At 46.8% G+C, this 19,596-nt stretch overlaps 2 protein-coding genes across 2 annotated transcripts; one reads left to right on the top strand and one right to left on the bottom strand.

Moving 5' to 3' along the window:
* Positions 1-23: 23 nt before the first annotated feature.
* On the bottom strand, positions 24-3,665 carry PtA15_9A14 (uncharacterized protein; the record flags this gene model as incomplete). Its single annotated transcript, XM_053172328.1, has 8 exons — positions 24-76; positions 152-863; positions 930-976; positions 1,046-1,846; positions 1,919-2,125; positions 2,203-2,497; positions 2,569-3,174; positions 3,285-3,665. 8 exons carry the CDS (start codon positions 3,663-3,665, stop codon positions 24-26), a joined length of 3,102 nt encoding a protein of 1,033 aa, XP_053023445.1.
* Positions 3,666-7,119: 3,454 nt separating this feature from the next.
* On the top strand, positions 7,120-7,859 carry PtA15_9A13 (uncharacterized protein; the record flags this gene model as incomplete). The annotated part of the gene is made up of 4 exons (XM_053172317.1): positions 7,120-7,146; positions 7,225-7,413; positions 7,497-7,593; positions 7,657-7,859. The coding sequence occupies 4 exons, from the start codon at positions 7,120-7,122 to the stop codon at positions 7,857-7,859; spliced, it is 516 nt and encodes a 171-aa protein (XP_053023444.1).
* Positions 7,860-19,596: the final 11,737 nt, after the last annotated feature.

Genomic DNA, 19,596 nt, shown 5'->3' with positions numbered 1-19,596 from the left:
GCGAAAATGCTCAGTTGGGTTTTCTATTCCATGGAGCTCGATTTTTTGCAATTTTTACAGTTTCTGTGGATTGCGGCTGTTTCCCGGATAATATCCGAAAGCTTCAGTATTCGAAGTACCTCCTGATGACTTGATCACTAAGCTGACGGACCTTCAAAAGCTCTGCTTTCTCTCCGCATGGACTGTGTACCCATAGTGTATCTATCACCACATCCCGTCGAGGGATCTGCTGACCGAAAACTTAGCATCCTGGAATAAAATGGCTTGGAATCTTTGGGCCGATGGGTCGCTTCCCGATTTGATTCGCGTTGACTTGGGAGGTTTTGCTTAGAGCTTGGTGAAGCAGAGCCTGCACTTCTGCTACCAGGACATGCGTTCATCTCTTCAGGATTTTCGTCCTCTATGTTGCGAGTGGAATTAAATCGCCGTTCTAGAGTGTCAGTAACACCCGTTGGATTCTGGCCATGGGCTTTGGGTTCAAGTTGACTGGCATCGAATCTTGCAGGGCTTCCATTAGGGCCAGGCGTGTCGGATATCGAATGCGTTGAAGGAGAGCTTGATAAAGCTGAGCCGGGACGTGTTTGTCTGTCGCTCCCCCTGATATTTTCCTCCAATGGATTGTGCTCTGGCACGATTGAAATCCTCCGGCTCGCACGCGGTGAACGACGAGGTGCACGACCAGAGAACCGCCTCGGACGTAAGACAATTGAGTGGGCCTGAAGCCGAGTAGCATAAGCGAGTGATGCTGTTGGTAATGCATCATGCAGCTCTTCCCCTATCCGCTCATCCGATTGCCGTGCGTCGGTCACTGTTGACCTTCTATCCAGATTTTTGCCATTTTGATTGCATCCTGATGTGAAGTACTGTAAACAGGTCCAACAGATGTCAATATCCACACGTGGCTAATTTGAATTGTCTACCAAGCTTACCGTGTCATCTTGTTCCCCATCCTGTATCTCTGACTCTCGGCTAGTACCTAAGGTTGTCAAGAGGTGTTAGAAACCATCCTGATTCGATGATTGATTAGCAAAAGCCGAAAGCTCACTTGTCCTATCTGTAGGTCCAACTTGGGCTTCCGACTCGGTTGTGTCTGACCAAAAACTTAAAGAACGGACACTATTCCTGGAGCTGTTTACTGTGAGCCGGTTCGACCGGGGAGAATCGCCGGGTCTGAGGTGAGAATTTTGGGATGATGATGGTGGCAATAAAGGCCCCACCTCGGCACTTGTTTCATCGTTGCCACTGATGATCGGATACGATGGGACGTGTGCTCTGGTAGGCTCATCTGAGCTTTGGTCGGGCCACCTTCTGGGATGTGCGATTTTGGGCTCTCGCGGCCCTGCATCATGAGGTTTCAAAATAGGCTGAAAAGGTGATATCATGCCCAGATTAGGGAGCAACGGAGAAAGAGGTCCTACGGGTGATAGATATCGTGGATGAAATTGTAAGGTATCACTTCGCGTGGTCGTTGTACAATCAACCGAGGAGACGCCATTGTTCACTTTGGGCAAAGTGTTAGGCGTACTGGTTTCACCAATGGAGATACTCGGTCGTTGGTTGGATGTGCTCGGTCGGTAAGATGTGCTCCGTCGATGGCGACTCGTACTGGGCCGATTACCAGACGATAATGACCCGCTCCTCCTTACGGAATTCGCCCGGGAGCGTATGCTTTTAGTTATCGTAAAGAAGGGTATAGAAAGGCCATGGACAAATACCGAACAGAATATGAGTAGATACAAGATCGGTTGTATCGTCAAAGCAAGGATATCAAGACCGGACTTCGCTGGAATACTGGGTACAGGGAGCTTTTTGGTGGCCAAGAAACTGATAAACAATCCACTGACTCCTGAAGATGGAGTAGCAGAGTGAGTTGGTGGAGAAAGCTCAATCAGTCATGGGGGAGGGGCACATGACATACCAACTGGACCAAAATGCGCGCAAAACAAGGCTTCCTTGGTCGTTCGCAACTCTGGGATGAGTTTTCGTAAGAGGAACATGACCGGAAGCCTCCGGAGAAGAAGAATGCAAATCACCAGCAGGAACATTTTCCAGCCTACCAACGTCAAGATGGCATCATTCCATGCTTTGAACGGGATGGTGGCTCCAACGAAGATGAAAACAAAAGCTATCAAAAGAAAATATTCACAAAAATCCGAAATGTTGGTTAACGTCAAACTGGTCAAGGCGAAATGTGGACTAAACTGTTAACCAAGTTGGAAATGATGGCCGAAAAATTGGAGGCTTCAATCTCTTCAGAAAACCAGCCATCCCATCCAAAGGCCGTCCCACAAGCAAAGGCAGCTACGATGTCATCGGTCCCAGACAGGACGCAAACACCGGCAGTCAGAAGTGCCAGAGAGATGTACATTGGGACCATCGATTCGTTGTCGATTAGCGAATGCTCTCCAGAAAACTTCAATGTCTTGCGCGCAATGATTCCAGCGACCGCGCCGATGACGATTCCGACCATGATGTGATATAAGACGGTAATCAAGACCTATGTGGTTCAATTCATGAGGGGTCAGACAGCGAAGTTTATCAAAGCATAGCGAGAAATAATTGACATACCCAACTACCAATGGCATGTGCAACTGTGTAATCATTTCTCAAGAGAAGAAACAGTGTCAAGTATAGAAGTATGATAGCTACACCATCATTGGCCCCAGCCTCGGCCTGGAGCAAGTGTCGAAGGTGTGATGGAACGTGGTCTTTTGCATATCTTCCCTTGCCGACAACAGATGAAGCAAGTAAAACATCAGTAGGGCTGATGCAGGCTGCAATGACCAGGGCCTCAAGATACGAGAGAGCCGGGACAAAGATCAAGATAAAGGCGCCAGTGATAAACCAGCCGGCCAACAAGACCGGCCCGAGTAAGCAGACCATCGTGCGCCAGTGGCGCAGAATGTAAGCAGCTGGTAATTCAACCCCGACTGAGAACACATCCAAGGCGACGATTATCCTGGTGATTTCGAGAGTGACCTCGTTGAAGCTTGCACCTCCGTCCCACGAGCGCGGATCAAGTAGTCCAGATACATGCGGTCCAAGCACGATTCCAAAAGTGACAGCTAGCATTGCTTCCCCCAGATGAAGTTTGGATCGGATGAAGGAGGAAAAAGCCCCATAACACATGATAAAAGCTGGAATAAGCGCCATGGCTAGGTATATAGTGCGTACCTTCATGTCGGCGGTTGAACGGAGGATTAAGGCCAAAGTGCAAAGTAGGGATGGAAATCTAAGCCGTCTATTGAAATCATTATACAAAAACAACAGAAAGAGGATCTTACCTCCGGATATATCTTGTAGAGATGTTTGTTGGCCTCCGGCAAGTTTTTAGCGGTCGCAGCGTTCAAACTGTTATTATATACCACGCGTGGGTCAACAATGCTCCTTCGAAAATAATGCCCGGATATATCTGGTTGCAACGCCTGGATTTTGGGCGAAGCATCCGCCAAACCCAGGTCCAAATAAAGTTCTGGAATTGATCGACTTTTCCCCTCGACGTTTTTGACAAAGAGGTCGTCCTTCGGGTGAAGCAAAGTGTGATAAAGCGCTGGATCTCCTCCCAATGAAGCTATTGGGGATGAATTGCTGAGTAAAGTATTTAGACATAGAACGAAAAAAATTACCACGTTCCAACCCCTCAGTTGAAGAGTACCAGGGCGCATGTTGATTGAAAAAAGAAAAGAAGAAGAAAAAAAACCGCGCCTGCAAGTCACGTTGCCCTCAAGAATTGATTTGGTGCTCTTTGAGAATACCTACAAGATTAAAGAATGATTCGCCAAGTAAAACTGAGATATATGCTAGGTTACCCCGGGACAATTATTCGTGCGCAACTGATGCTTCTTCTTTGTACCGAGAGGACCACCGGGGAATAAAATGAACGACTTTGAGTGCGAGATATATGGAGCCCAGTCTTGTCTGTCTGTATCAGCCGTCTAGAGAAAGGAGGAGTCGTGTATATTCACTATTTGTATTTTGATTTCGAAGTCCCGTCCACTTGAAATAAGTGCTTGCAGGTTGCTGAAAGGCGAATTTACAATCGAAAATGCTGAAGCCGGAGATGAGAACGCGTCAAGAAATCGCCCAATTATCACTCAGAACGCATAACACTTCTGAGCCTTACTGGCGGGATCTACTTTGTGAACATTATGATTGCCCTGTAGTCAATCTTGACGTAATCACTCTTATCCGGGTAGTCCCAGATCGTCTCAGACCACCGCCAACTACGCGAGTTTGCTCGGTGACATGTCGAGCTAAGCCTTTAACCGCACTGCTGGACTTCGCATGACCTCGGAACGTCCGGAGCAGATGTGAACGCTTTATATGGGGGTGGTATTGTACATTAAGGATTACTTAAATACTGTCGGAGTAGTCGAGTCGGAACTTGCCCGTCGAGGACTGCCGATACATACTTGTTCTCACCAATGTCAGTGGACGCGTGCAGAGACCACATCAACGGCGCCACCATCCCGCATTTCCTCCGGGATGGCATCGAACACCGGGCACCTTCCGCTGTGGATCTCCACATTCTCAAGGGCGGAAAATCTGCACGCTGTCTGGCTACATGGCTACAACTGCGCAGTGAAAAAGTTCCTCAAGTTTTGCGAGGAGACTGCCAAAGTCTTTATCAATTTGCCAATTCAGGAAACGGCCCCGAAGCTCTTCTACCTCTGGGCAGGGGAGGAACGCGTACACCGTCAATGGCGGCAAGACCAACTCAATGTCAATTAAGCGGTACATAAGCGGCCGGAAGGCTTGGCATCGGTTTCACTCGAAGGCTTTCTCAGCTACGCGGTTCGACCTGATGCTGAAGGTATCCGGCGACCTCAAGTTCGAAGAATCGCTTCTCACTTCGGACGTATCTTTCTCGCACACAATGCATCACTGGGAAGCTTCGGAACACTGACCCTAAGGTCAGCTAAAGCTGCCCTCCCGGGCAGTCCTCAATTTTTTATTCTTAACGAGCAACGGAACGCCCTTTGTCCCGTGACTGCGTTGCGTCGACGCCTACACTCAGTCAAGGAAGTTAGGACCTCGCTTTCTGGCTACGACCAGACGTCACCTAACGAGACGAGCCTTCGTCAAAAAAATTCAATCAGTACTTCAACTTGAAGGTTACAGCGGCATTCTGGGGCACAGTTTTAGAGTCGTGAGTTTGAGGAAGCAGACGGGTACACTGCAGGTATCCCGCCTCAGATGGTTAGCTATCCTTGCGTCCGGTTCCGGTCTCTCCAATCGGTAAGGAAGAGAAAACCGGGACCTTGCGCAAGGTTAGATAAAGTAGATACAACGTGCTGTGGCGCGTACAATGATGACAAATCACAAGATTTGGTGGAATCACAAGCTCAAGATGGTAGGGATCACAAACGAGTCACAAACTTACTCTAACAGTGAGGTGCGTCATTCAGGCACGCAACAGGAATGAGCAAGGTGGACATGTGCACCCTAGTTTGCTGGTTATCCAGGTGCTATAAGCTTTATATTTGATCGAAATTGGAAGACAATGTCAGCTGGATGAAAGATGTGTTAGTCTTTCTGGCGCAGGACCAGAGTTGGGATTTGTAGGTTTTGTTTAGACATTCTTTAAGTTTATTTATTTATTTTCAATGTAGTGTTGGATTTTGACGCGAGGCTCAGGCCCCCTTTCTAAAAAAAGACTGAGTCATGAGTTTTTGCCTGAAAGCTGCTCCTCCATATTTACCATAGAACATCCCTACCATCCCAGCTTTCCCCTGGTCGAGGACAAAGAAAGGAAAGCTCATCCTTTTCCCCTCTTCCCGCACATGTTGCGGTAAGCTGCGGCGTAACGACTTGCGGCAAGTATTTATGAAAAATTATGGTGTTCAAAGTTGGTTTGCATAAATCATAAAATCATAAAAATATTTTGATGAGGAAATTTTGTATTACATAATCAGACAGTCATATCCCCTGCAAAAAAGATTTTATGATTTTATGATTTATGCATGCATAAAATTATGCAAACCAACTTTGAATACCAGCCGGAATCTAACTTAGCACAAGACCCTCTTTGGAGGGCCTGGTGCAGCCTGGCTGGCACGGAGCGCCCCTCACAAAGCAAGCCTCTGAAGGAGGGACTTGCGCCATATACCCCCCTACCTGCCCTACTCTTTTTGGCATTTGGCAGGGTATTATTTTAGAAACACTATCAAATTTGATCCACTCAACCTTTTTTTTCTTGTTCAGTGTCCCATGACCGCCTGCTTCTCCTCTACAAGCATGCCAAAAATCAAGTGTCCCACTCATTTTAACATTGGTCTTTTTCCTTGTTTTCCATGGGCAATACATCCACAGGCTGCTTACGTGATGTAAAGCCACCAGTCAGAGTACAGGGAATGGTGCCATCAAACCTGAGCACTTTGAAAGTCTTATTATGACATTAAAAAATGGTGTGAAGGTCCAAAAATAATGCTACATATCCTAGAAGATGGAGGTGAAGGAAGTGGTCATTTGGCTTGGCGGAACCTTTATGCTATTCCTCACGACTGAGGAGGTACAAGCAATAGAATGGAAAACAGCAAAAAAACAAAAAAGAGTAGGGAAAAAACTGGCACATAGTGTATAAGTCCATCCTTCGGAGGGTCCCTGCGGGATTAGTTAAGTTAGAGCCAGAATGGATACAATCAATCAACAATTGTTTTGCGACAGGTGAGGCCCAAGTTTCATTGGACGCCGAGCGGGGAAAAGTATTTTTATTTTTACGTCACGTTTTACCCCTTGTTTCAACCGATGTATTAGCAACTTGAGCGACACCTTGCAGCACCTTGCGCTGAAGAAGCAGTGTCATCGAAGGTTTTCAATTGAGGTCAAGCTTGGCGGGGCTTTAAAGATTGCCTTAGGCTGACTGACTTCAAAATCTTTATGTATATGCTCAATTAGCCACCAGCATTCAGATTTCTGAACCCCAAGCGTAATCTCATAGAAGAACCGGCTAGCTATTCTTCCATTTATAGGTTGGAATAACTTGAAACTCTCTAATCAAAGCTGAACGTCTGTGCCTCTGAGGCTTCACTTTCTTATATTACACGATTTGCATTGAAATTCACAAGTCCAGAAGACGCCTCGTTCTCAAACAGTAGTTCAACTCTTTTGCATTTGACGATGTTAAAGCGTTTACTTCTCCTCATCGTTGAGTATTTCTTGGGACTGATATCAGCATAGGATCTGGCTGATTTTGAATTGACCATGCTCTCTTTCCTGGAGTAGCTTTTTGGGCAATCTCTTGCGATGTATTGTCACCCTGGATCATCAGCTCCGATCTTTTATGGAAGAGTGGATAACAGCGCTACTAGACCGGGTGAATTGCCAGTGGTGGCGCAGCTCGTGAAATCCAGCGAGGGTGGCACAACTTCATATTTCCCAAAAACACATGGGGTCGACCAGGTTTCACAAGAGGTGAGTTGGCTTTGAGCTCAAGACTTGTTCATCACTACTGTTGAACAATACTAATTGATCAAGTGCGTGTTTTATGAACTTAGAGAAGGAATGTGAATTTGGATGATTCCGATTGTTTACTCGACTTATTGGAACAAGGACTGGCTAATGAAATCCAGATTCGACAGGAAGTTCAAAAAAGTAAAGCTGCAAATTTGTATGATTTTTTGCGCAACAGTGTTACCAAATTGGTACCTCAAACAGATTTTGCCAAGTTGACTCCCAAAGTGGATGGTAATAGGTGGCCTTCTACATTAGACTTTTGTGATTGGTTTTCTAGGACAGGGTGTGCAGAAGGCATAACTAGAGATACGGAAGCCGCCTATCCAGGTAATTCAGTTTACAAGTCCACTTTGAACAAGTACAACTATCCCCCTCCTGGTATACCAGTCTCCGAACAACCCTGAGAATAATATGATCATCAAAAATTTGACTTCTTCATCCATCATTTTATCTCTTTTGAATCCTGTTGGCTCATAATGCATTAATTAATCCATTCTCATTTGAAGTTCAGATCAGACCTGCTATAATATGGCTGAAATCTAATCATTTTATCTTTCCATGGAATGGTTTAATAACAATGTTGATTTTTTCTTGGAAAAGTGACTTTGCTGGGGGGGGGGCTTAATTGCCACACATTTTTTTTTTCAAAAAGTCTTCCTACTTGTTACTTTCCTTTATTGTCCAATGGAAAATCTGGCTCAGAAATTTTTGAAAGAGAGAATATATATGGCTAATTGCTTGCTATATTCCCACATTTGGATTGTGATCAGTCCCAGGACTATAAGTCTTGAGTAATCTTGTTGAAGCCTGAAAATACACTGATAATGATAATTTGTGGTCATTAGCAAGCTCCAGCCCTTTATTTTACAGGAGTGTCAAGTTGCAATAAGGGCCAAAGTTAGCTTCATGTCATTTTTCACCTACTCTACTCAATATTCCCATGGTTTAAATTTTGTTTTGCCTCACATGGGCATAAAATACCTCTTTTTTTGGGCTTTTACTGCTTACCAAGTAACAGATTATACCACTAGATAACTGTAAAATGAGCAATAAAGGCTGGCTCAGGCCTAAATTTGCATCAACATCTACTGCTCTGCACATGCTCAGATAAATCAAAAGCTGAACAGACATATATTGAAAACATCTCTCTATTTTTGGGGTAATATTTATTGAACCTCCATTCCTAGTAACATTAAAATTAACAGTGAAGACCCTGGTGTCTTACAGTTATCTGCTGCATACCTAATATTGTAAGCTATAGGAGGGAATTCCCTAGGAATCTAGCCTGTCACATGCTCAAGTCCACCTACTTATATTCTGAGAGGCTGGAGATCCAGACAGCTTCCTCATTCTTCAATATAACATGTGAAATAGGACCCAGAACCCCAGAACCCGGAATTCTTTCTCTCCATGTACCAGACCATAACACCTACTTTTTATTGATGGAAGATGGTATTTTAGTTTCTTGGATTTGGTATGACTGACTGACTGGATGATATCCTTATTTTGTTAGTACCAACTACAGCCAAAGAAGGGTAGTTATGTTACGTTGCTTTATCCACACAATTTTGGTAACGTAACTACCCCCGTTACTTTACTAGTAACGGGGTCATTTTAGGCCCCGCGCGTAACACATTTTTGAGGCCCGTTATCAAAGACTAGCACATTGAATCGAATCAATTCGAGTATTTGTATTCGTATTTGATTTGAGTCAAATAATGCCTGGGCAAATTTAAGCTCAAATATTTGAATAAATTCGAATAATGGCTCAAAGGGGCGCGTAGAGGGCCAATGCAAGCTTTTCTGGGGCCCAAAGGCCCCAGATGAGTTTGAAAAGGCCCAAAAGTGGGTCAGCTACGCTAACCATAGCTTTTAGTGTAGTGTAGCGCAGCGCAAATGCACTCTTTTTTAGCGTAGCATTATCACAATTGTGCGCATCTGCGCTGCACTATGCGCACATCTGCGCTGACACTACGCGCACAGGGTGCAAAGCTATTTTAGCTTTTAGCCTAGCGTTAGCACAGATACATTTTAGATTTTAGCGTAGCATTAGCACAGATACGCGCAATTGCGCTAATGCTAAGCACGCAGGGGCAAAAGAGTGCGCGCTATGCTGCGTCCGCCACTATCAAAAGTGCTTCTGCCACTATAAAAAGTGCTTCCACCACTATCAAAAGTGTGTCCGTCACTATCAAAAGTGTGTCCGCCACTATCAAAAGTGCATCTGCCACTATCAAAAGTGTGTCCAGCACTCTGAATAGTGCGTCCGCCATTATGAGATATGCCTCCGGCAATATTGTAAGCGTCTTTGGCACCATGATATTATTGACGGATGACCTCCTCAAAAATTTATGGCCCAGAAATGGGCCAAAAGAAGTCAAAAACACAAAAAATGTAATTTTTTGGTGTTTTTAATGTATTTTGGAAGTTTTTCCGTTGAATATCTCCGAATACTTGAATATTTGACAAATCAGTATTCAAGGGGCCCAAAAAACACGTTGAATACCACTGTGCCAGTCTTTGCCCATTATTGTGTTATCCCCCGTATAACACAATAACGGACCATTTAAGGCTTTTTTAGCCTCATTTTTTGCCCGTTCTCAGGGGCTCCGCGCGCCCGGATAACGCAACAAGCCTAAAAAAATGGCTTAATGTGGTGCAATAACGTAATCGCACCACCGTTACGTGTAACACGTAGATAACAACAAAAATTCTGTTACGTTGCCGTTATCTACGCGTTACGCGTAGCGTAACTACCCTTTGTTGCTACAGCAGCACCAATCCTCTAGGGTTATCTTGGCAGATTTTGGGGCTTTTATCCTTTACAAGATCATGCATAATCCAAAGTCCACATCAGGGGTGGAGAAAATTCATCATCAACAGCATACATCACTAGTGTTTTACACAACATCAATGCATAAATAGTCCAATATTTTAGAGTATATGTTGGTAGTGGCCAGTATAATAGAAACAGAGCCACTATCATGTATAGTGCTTTTTGTTCTGCAAAAGAGCAGGAATAATTCAGCTGATTCTTTTTTGTGATTTACGTCTCCAATAAGGAATGAAATAAAGAACACAGAAAACTCCCAAGTGTCCGCTGTGGTGTTCCATATGCGTGACAATGCCAAAAGCACATTTCAGAGGTATTATAGTAGAGGGAGTGTGTAATAAGGTGCAGGGGAAGAAGGGAAGAAGGAGCAAGATGGGAGGAGAGGCCTTGACCCCCAACATTGGGGATGGAACAGGTTAGACATTGGATGCAGAGTGTGTGGAAGAGGATGGAAGGTGGCTTGGTTGCATAGCAACACATGACTTCATGCAGCGCAGTACATGCATGCAAGTGCTGTGTAGCTTAAGCGCCTCATGCAGCATATATCCCTCATTGTTTGTACATATAGTACAGCATATGCAGGTAGATAAGCTGTACAGGAAGTGTTCCTGCAGCATAAATCCCTCATTTTTTGTACATGTAGCACAGCATATGCAGGTAGATAAGATGTACAGGAGGTGTCTCCTGCAGCAAAAATCTCTCATTGTTTGTAACGCAGGGCAGTACACGCATGCAGATGCTGTGTAGCTGAGTGTCTCCTGCAGCATTGTTATGAGCTGCGCTTGCGCGCCGTAGGGCTTCCCACAGACATGTCTCTCATTTGTACATACATGTCACACATCCCAAACCACAAGGGAGAGCCGGGGAAAGATCACTTAGCTTTCCCCATCTAGCAATCTACTTTATAGCTTGAAGATCCAGACCAGAGGTTCCAGATTGCCTCCTTACCCCGACAGACTGACTCCATATTGCTAGATCTCAACACGGGGAACAAGGCTCAAGACAACGGTGTATCCGCTGCGCTGCATATAGCGCAGCAAAGCGGTTAGCGCAGCAATTTTTTGGGTCGCTGCGCTACGCGCTTTTTGATTTTCCCGGAAAAACATTCAAAAAATAGCGCGCTAAAGAAGCAATCACGTAGCAGTCAGCGCCGCTTTTCTCTATGCTATGTGGGATCCAAAAAAAAAAAAGGAAAAAGGGTTTAATGTATGTAAAAACATGTTTAGAACACAAAACTGTTCCGCTATCCGCTAATTTAGCGGGTAGCGTAGCGAATTTTCGCTTTCGCTAATGGCCCTAGGAGGGTAGCGGACAATTGCTGCGCGTAGCGAGTAGCGCAGCGGTGTTCTTGCTGCGCTACGCAAAAAGGCCGCTTTTTTTAGCGTAGCGCAGCGGATACACCGTTGCTCAAGAAGAAAACAAAACCAACCTAGAAAACCGAACCAGAACACCGAATCAACTGAACAAGCAGAACTGTAGCGGGGCTCTACAGTAACTGGGGGACTGGTACGAGCGATGCGATAAAAGACAAGAAATGGCACTCTGGATTTTGAGAGGCAAAAAGGAACTGGGGCAAAAAGCCCTACAAGAGAGAGCACCTAATATAGGCGCCTCAAAGGAGAAATGAAAACAACAACAACCACCCCTGAATACAGGGGGACTATCGGCTACAGCCATACAGGGGTACTCCTGGCAGCTGTAACGAGGAAAAGAAGAAGGTGTGATAGCCTAACTCCGGGTCTAACCCCATCTAGGCAAGGGAGGCGCAGGGGCCTCCCGCCTCTCTACTACGTGGCGGGTGGTAACCCGCCCGTACATAGTAGCACGGCTACAGAACCCAACTAGAACCCCCAGAAACCAGACTGTACATCAACTGCCCGACAAACAACCTGCAGCATCCAACACCAGATGGCCAACAATGCGACATCATTACGCGCAAGGGTGGACAAACTACTAGCCGCCGTGCAAGAAGAACAAGGACACCGTCAAAGAGCCGAGGCCGACCTAGCAGCAGCCCGTGCGGGTATGGTTGCACCCGCCGTTGTGTCCATCGTACCAGACCAACTACCAGCAGACGTCACCGTAAAAGGCCCCAAAATTGGACTCCCGGATAAGTACGGCGGCACACGGGGCGCTAAGGTGGAGGTCTACGTTACGCAGATTGGGCTGTACGTGCTATCCAACCCTAGGATGTTCCCCGACAACCAAAGCAAGGTCATTTTCTCCATCTCCTACCTGACAGGACAAGCTAGTAAATGGGCCCAAGCTATTCGCCGGGCAGCCGGTGACGTATCTCAAGTTCTTGACGGCATTCCCAACAATGTACTACATCACCAAACGCAAATCTAGAGCTGAGAAAGCGATCCAATAGCTGAAACAAACAAAATCGGTGGTGCATTACACCTTCCAGCTCAACCAACATGCCGCCAATACGGGATGGGAAGCGACGACCCTAATGAGCCAGTACCACCAAGGGCTCAAGAAAGACATCTGTTTGGCTCTAGTGCTCGCAATAGTACAATTCACCGCACTCACGGACCTGTGCAACCTTGCACTGAAGATTGACAATGAAATCAACGGCGCCGACCCGTGCTCCACCGATTCCACACATGCGGTGGATCCTTATAACACCATGAATCTCTCAGTGATGTGAGGGACCCTCTCGACCACGGAGAAGGCCGGGTTATGCTTCTTTTGCGGCGAGAAGGGCCATATCGCGCGGGGATGTCTGAAGAAAGGGAAGGGGAAAGGGGAGGCGGCGACGCGAATCGCGGAGTTGGAGGAAGAGGTTCACCGGTTGACCACGAGCACAGGGACGAGCGGAGGCGCGGGAAGAGCGGAGGAGTCAAAAAATGGCGCTGCTTGGGAGTGAAGGTTGTGCCTCCCCCGAGCAGCAGGGATACTGTAGTTAAAGTTGGATCTTGTATTATTGTCGACACCAATGCAATGGATCCGAGGCTGTTCGCTAGCCTGTCCTTTTCTACATTACAGAAACCCCAAGCCACAACCCCCCTGATAGACTCAGGAGCCACTCACGATGTGCTGAGTGAACAGTTCGCCACCAAAATGGACCTGTGCCTGATTGATTCATCGGTGGGGCGGACTATCTCCGGTTTCGATGGCTCCAAGAGCCAATCTTCCAAAGAGGTCCAGCTAATACTCGACACAGACACGAACCCGACCACATTCATCATCACACGACTCAAGGATGCATACGACGGGATCCTGGGTATGCCCTGGATCAAGAAACACGGCCACCACATAGACTGGCGCAAACGGCAGCTGATACCGAACCAGACGAGAATCGCCGCTGCTGAAGCAGCGTCGTCACCTCCGCCAACAACCTCGCAGGACGGGGAGGAGCCCGGAGCGAGGCAAGCGAGGAGAATTGACGAGGGGGTGCCCACTTGGTGCGGAATAACACCCCCGCGATGTGAGTCCATTGATAATCTCCAACATGCAACCCAGTTAAGATAAACTGGCAAGTGGATTCATTTCCTAGAACAACCCCCGGGACCAATGATAAGGAATCAGGCCTCCGAGACTTGAGAGGACGTCAAGAGCACCCAACGGAATACCATCGCGGCCGCCCAGACGGCTTTGTCCAAGCCAAACAAAACCTCCAGCGACGGGGAGGAGCCCGTAGGGAGGCATGCGAGGCAAAGTGGCGAGGGGGTGCCCGCCCTAGGCGGGATAACACCCCCGCGATGTGAGTCCACCGCCCATTTTTTTATGAGTTGGCTAGGGACAACTGGCAAGCGGGCTTGTCCCTTAGAACACATTCCACAGGACCCAAGCATACCACGCGCCAGGGACATATTGAAGGAAATTGTTGCAGCCGCTTGTGTGGCTTCGTCTATACCGAAAAAAACCTCCACCGACGGGGAGGAGCCCGTATGGAGGCAAGCGAGGTTAAATGACAAGGGGGGGCGCAACTTAGGTGCGATAACACCCCCGCAATGCGAGTCCGGAATCCCCCCTATTCATCAAGTGTCCATAAGAGCAACTGGCAAGCAGGCACACCCTTTAGGACTTGACAGGCCGGCAACCGTTGATGCGGCGAAGGCGTTGTGGAGCACGTCGGCCCAACTGGCAGCACAGGCAAAGCAAAATGAGCCGAAGAAGTTGGTTGAAGAGCTAGTACCGCTACAATACCATCACCACCTTGGAATGTTCTGGAAAACCGAGGCGCAACGCCTTCCACCTAGGCGCAAATACGACTTCCGCGTCAATCTGTTACCCGGCGCAGTTCCCCACGCCAACGTTGTAACCGCTGCGCTGCAGAAAGCGCAGCAAAGCGGTTAGCGCAGCGGTTTTTGGCACCGCTGCGCTGCGCTGCAGTGTAGCGGTCAAACCGCTGCCGCTTCCGCTTTCCAAGATCCCCAAGAAAAAAAGTGTATTTTAGCGCGCTGAAAAAAGCGGCCATGTAGCGGCCAACCGCTAAAATCAGCGGTAGCGCAGCGTAAAACCGCTGATTCCAGCGGTAGCGCAGCGGCAATAAAGCGCTAATCTACATACACTGGGGGGAAAAAAACTTTTAAACTACCAGTAATTATCAATAATCAAGATTTTTTTGTAGGTTTTTAGAGGGGACAGAGCTCAAGAAAAGATAATAAAAAATTAAACTAGCACTTTTTTTTGTTGGGTTGTTTAGATTTAGATTTAGGTTTTGTTTTGTACCTTTCAAATTTTGGGTTACTCCGCGCCTCGTTGATAACCTTTTGGCAATCCAAGAATACTCCTTCCAGCCTGACTTCATTCCGGATCCACATATGACTGCTAATAGGGGGGTTCACAATACGATAAAAATAAAACTTTAGGGCCAATTTTAAGGCCTTTACAGACAATTTTTTTAAAAATGAAGAACACCCTCTGATTGCCAGGGGACACCTAATCCTGTACATCCTGCCATATTTTTAAAGAGTTGTTGATAAAGGCCTTAAAATTGACTCCAAAGTTTTATTTTTATTCTATTGTGAACCCCCCTAATACAGCGCTCAATCAACATTGAGAAGCAAAAAATTAATCAATTCACCATAAACATCAATTAGATCAATGGTTCTCTGCTGGGGCACCCATTCACATGAGTTGAATGTGTCGTATGATTTAGTTGTGGTCCAGTTTTTTGTGCACATTTTCTGAGTCATATAAGTCGCGTGAAAGCTGTCAAGAAGCGAGTCCCAATTAACTTGTGAGGCTTCCTGCCTTAGCCTCTCAAGGTTGGATTGGATTGCCTTGTTGATTTTGTCCGGCTCTTTGGGTGGCAAAAGATTCATCCAGTCATCATCCTCTTCATCTCAGGTGGTGTAGACGGTGGAACGTTGTTGGATTTGGCGGGTATGGCAGATTGCTGAGACCCAACCATGATGTTGACACCAAGCACTGACTTCGACAAGGATAGCAAGCGGAGATGTCGACGGGGTATACTATAACCACTCCTACTAGCACTGTTCACGTAAGCTAAACATCAGCAAGATTGAAATAAAGTTTATCCCATTGTGCCAGCCAATTTGGCTGGGAAAGTATGCTGATGTATATCTTTCACATGGTCATAGATTTCTTACGTGAACAGTGCTACTAGCACTACAAGAAAAACTCTGGAAACTGCTAGCAGTTGAGATGCAGAAGCTCAAAGGAAGCTTGAGGTGATACTCAAGCCTTTCTCAAAGTTTATTTCAACCAAGGGTGAATGCACAGTCACTGTGCAACGTGCACAGTGACTGTGCATGAAAGGATATGTGACAGCTCTGTTTATGAAGCTTAGGGCAAAAACCCATCAAAATTAAGGGTTTTTGGGCCCTAGCACTATAACTGTGCTGATGTAAACACTAGTAATGTAAATTACTAAACTTGTTACGTGGTAATTTAGCCACTACATGGGGTTTAAACACTCTTTTTAAAAAGAGGAGGATTTATTATGTAATTAATAATATATAATTATTAATTACAGGGAATAAATTTGGCGTAAAAGGTAGGTGGTAAGCGCTTAAGCTGATTGGCTGCTTGTCAGAGGCGGAGGTCTTACGGCAACTACTTTTAAGGATAAAGCTTGTAATTATACTAATAAGGGATTTTTGATATTTTAAAGGTTTAATCCAGTGGATTTTACGTGCTGGGGATGGTTTAAAGGAAAAAGGGGCTACAATAGTAGCTGAGGAGAATATTCACGGCAAACTTACAGTTTATGGGCGGTGAATGGTCTGGGGGATCTTTTCCTGAGGGCCAAATAGGCCTCTATTTATAGAGGGGACTTCAGTGGGCGTAAACACTGAGTCCTTTTCTCCCTATGGGAGTATCTAGGGGTGTAGCCGTGAAAAGGGCTTGGCTGTGGGTAATTTAACTATATTGTAATAGACTAATTTCCCTGACTCTGTCACATGACATGTTTATAACCAATTGTCATGTGAAAGAGCTTCAGTAGAAGTCTACATAATACTTTCACGGGGTATTTTTACACGAGTAATATTACTCATTAATGTACAACAGTTTAATTTTATGTACATTGTGTGTTTTACTAAATTTATGTATGTAATACTATTTTTGGGCGCTTTCTGGGGCCAATTCTTATTTATACAACTAGTCCATGAAGGAATAGGAATAAGGGGGTACTTTAAGTGGGTGACCCCCCTTAATTTATGATGAGGAATCTGATTCTGCAATAATAATTTAATAATTATTATTATTTACTAAGTTATTGCAGTCTTTTGGATACTTAATGTATCTCTAAGGCTGACAATATGATGTAATTATGTGGAGTTACAATGGCAGTTATCCTGGAGTATGCCACATGTCAACTGCTGGCAGTTTCTAGAGTTTTTCTTGCAGTGTAGGTATGCCGGTATATGCTGCTCCCCAATTGGAATCTGTGCAGCTTCTGCTCCCGCAGCATATAGCGGTGGGTGCAGCGTTTAGCGGTCAGGAAGCGCCCATGTAGGGGTTTTGCGCTTCGCTGCGCTATTTCGCAGCTTTAGCGCGCTTATTTCCGCTGCGCTGACGCTGCCGCCCCTCAGGATGAAGCAGTACCCCCGCTAAATTTAGCGCTAGCGGAAGCGGTTTTTCAACCACTTCCGCTAAATGCCCATGGGATGTAGCAATGTAACCGCTGCGCTGCGCTAAATGACCGCTTTTTCTAGCGCAGCGCAGCGGTTACAACGTTGCCCACGCGAGCCGGATAATCCCACTATCTCTGGCACAAAATGAAGCCCTGGATACATTGATCAAAGAAGGGCTGGAGCATGGGACAATACGAAGGACCACCTCTCCGTGGGCGGCCCTGGTCCTCTTCACAGGGAAGAAGGATGGCAATCTAAGGCCCTGCTTTGACTACCGGAGGCTAAATGCGGTCACGGTGAAGAACAAATATCCGCTCCCACTCACAATGGATCTCGTAGACAGCTTGCTGGACGCCGACACTTTCACCAACCTGGATTTACAAAACGCGTAAGGCAATCTCAGAGTGGCAGAGGGTGACAAAGAGAAATTGGTGTTTGTATGCCGGGCAGGGCAATTCGCACCCCTGACCATGCCATTTGGCCCGACGGGGGGCCCAGGATTCTTCCAATTCTTTATACAGGATATATTACTGGGAAGGATTGGTAAAGATACTGTGGCGTATCTAGACGACATTATGATCTACACACAACGCGGTGCAGACCACGAAGAGGCGGCGTACAAAATCCTTGAAATACTAAGCAAACACCAGCTTTGGCTTAAGCCAGAGAAATGTGAGTTCTCAAAAGCTGAAGTTGAATATCTTGGGCTACTAATCTCGTGCAACCAAGTGCGGATGGACCCAGCAAAGGTTAAAGCGGTGGCAGATTGGCCAGCTCCAACCAATGTGACAATTCATCGGATTTGCTAACTTCTATTGGCAGTTTATTAGCCACTTCTTGCGCACAACTAGGCCACTCCACAACCTGACAAAATCCAACACCCGTTTTTCTTGGGACAAGCAATTGTAAAACCCCTGCGCCACGGGTTTCACAAGCCCTTTCACAAGAACCAGCTCCAACCCCATATAGTACTATCGCCCCCGCCCTCCTAGCTCAGTAGAGATCCCCGACCAACTGACCATCTCTCCTGAGCTAGGTAAGCCACTATTCCTTCTTCTCTTTCTTTTCCTTCCCTTCCTTGATGTTGTACCTAGAAGAGAGATCCCCGACCAACTGACCATCTCTCCTGAGCTAGATGAAATAAAACCCCTACGTTGGCATCAGAAACCTCGAGACCGTTGTCTCTCTGTGTGCCAGTGCCCTAGCCCAGTGAAGAGCTCCTTAGCTCTTACACTTTTTTTTTCTGATCCCGACTGAAGGATTTTTTTTTCGGACTCCCTACGGACTTCTACGGACTTGAGCGCATTGGACCGGCTTGACTATAAGCTGGATCGGACTATTCCCTTGCGCAAACTTTTTGGACTTCCCACAGCCCCGTTCTCCCGGACTCGACAGACTGTTGACACCCACTCACCGGACTTCTCAATAAGCCACACCACCCATTTCGTTCCTCTACAACAGAGGACCCATGTCCACGAGGCGAACCACATCTTCTGACCAACTCCTTCCCCTGACCGACCCCAAAGACATCTTGCGACGAGCGCGAGCAGAGCAGAGACGACTTCAACAAGAAGCACTAGCCTCCACCCAACTCCACAAACCTGGGGTACCTGTCGGACCCGGCGGTACCAAAAACTTGACTAGTAGTGCTATCAACATCAACCCCGCCACAAACCGTTCCAATATCCCACTGGTGGTTGGATCAGCCCCAGCGTCCCTCCCATCTCAAATATCTCCTACAAATTTTCCTCCAGAATCATCACTCAACCCCTCCCCTTTGGTCCCCTCTTCCCCGGGTGCTCCCAAAGCCAGCCAACCACCAACCTCCCCCATTAAGGAAATGCCTGACACCACCATCAACACCGCTGGGACCAAAACCAAACCGGGCAAGGATTGTTACCCAGGGGACCCACCAACCGCTCCCCCGAACAAACCGGACCCACCGCCGCCACCGCCTCCAAACACATCCAGCAACCTGTCCACAAGGGACTGTATGAAGATGCTGATGTCGTCGCAGCAAGCTAGCATCGCCCAAGCCCACGCAGATTGAGTAGAATACGCGGCTTGACTGGCGCGGGCCAAAGAAACAGCCGCCATCCGCGCGGCGCGGTCAGAGGACGCTTTTGCAAGACTGCTCAAAGGAACGCTGGCAACCGGACGCTCCCAGACGGTCGCGATAGACCGTGTCGACCATTGCCACTTCAACACTTCCAACGCACCAAAATACGTGGGCCCATACATGGAAGTTGAGCCTTT

The sequence above is a fragment of the Puccinia triticina genome, chromosome 9A (genome assembly GCF_026914185.1).
Source record: "Puccinia triticina chromosome 9A, complete sequence".
Classification (NCBI taxonomy): Eukaryota; Fungi; Basidiomycota; class Pucciniomycetes; order Pucciniales; family Pucciniaceae; genus Puccinia; species Puccinia triticina.
The sequence above is the reverse complement of the archived record's forward strand: the minus strand, read 5'-3'. Positions and strand labels throughout refer to the sequence as shown.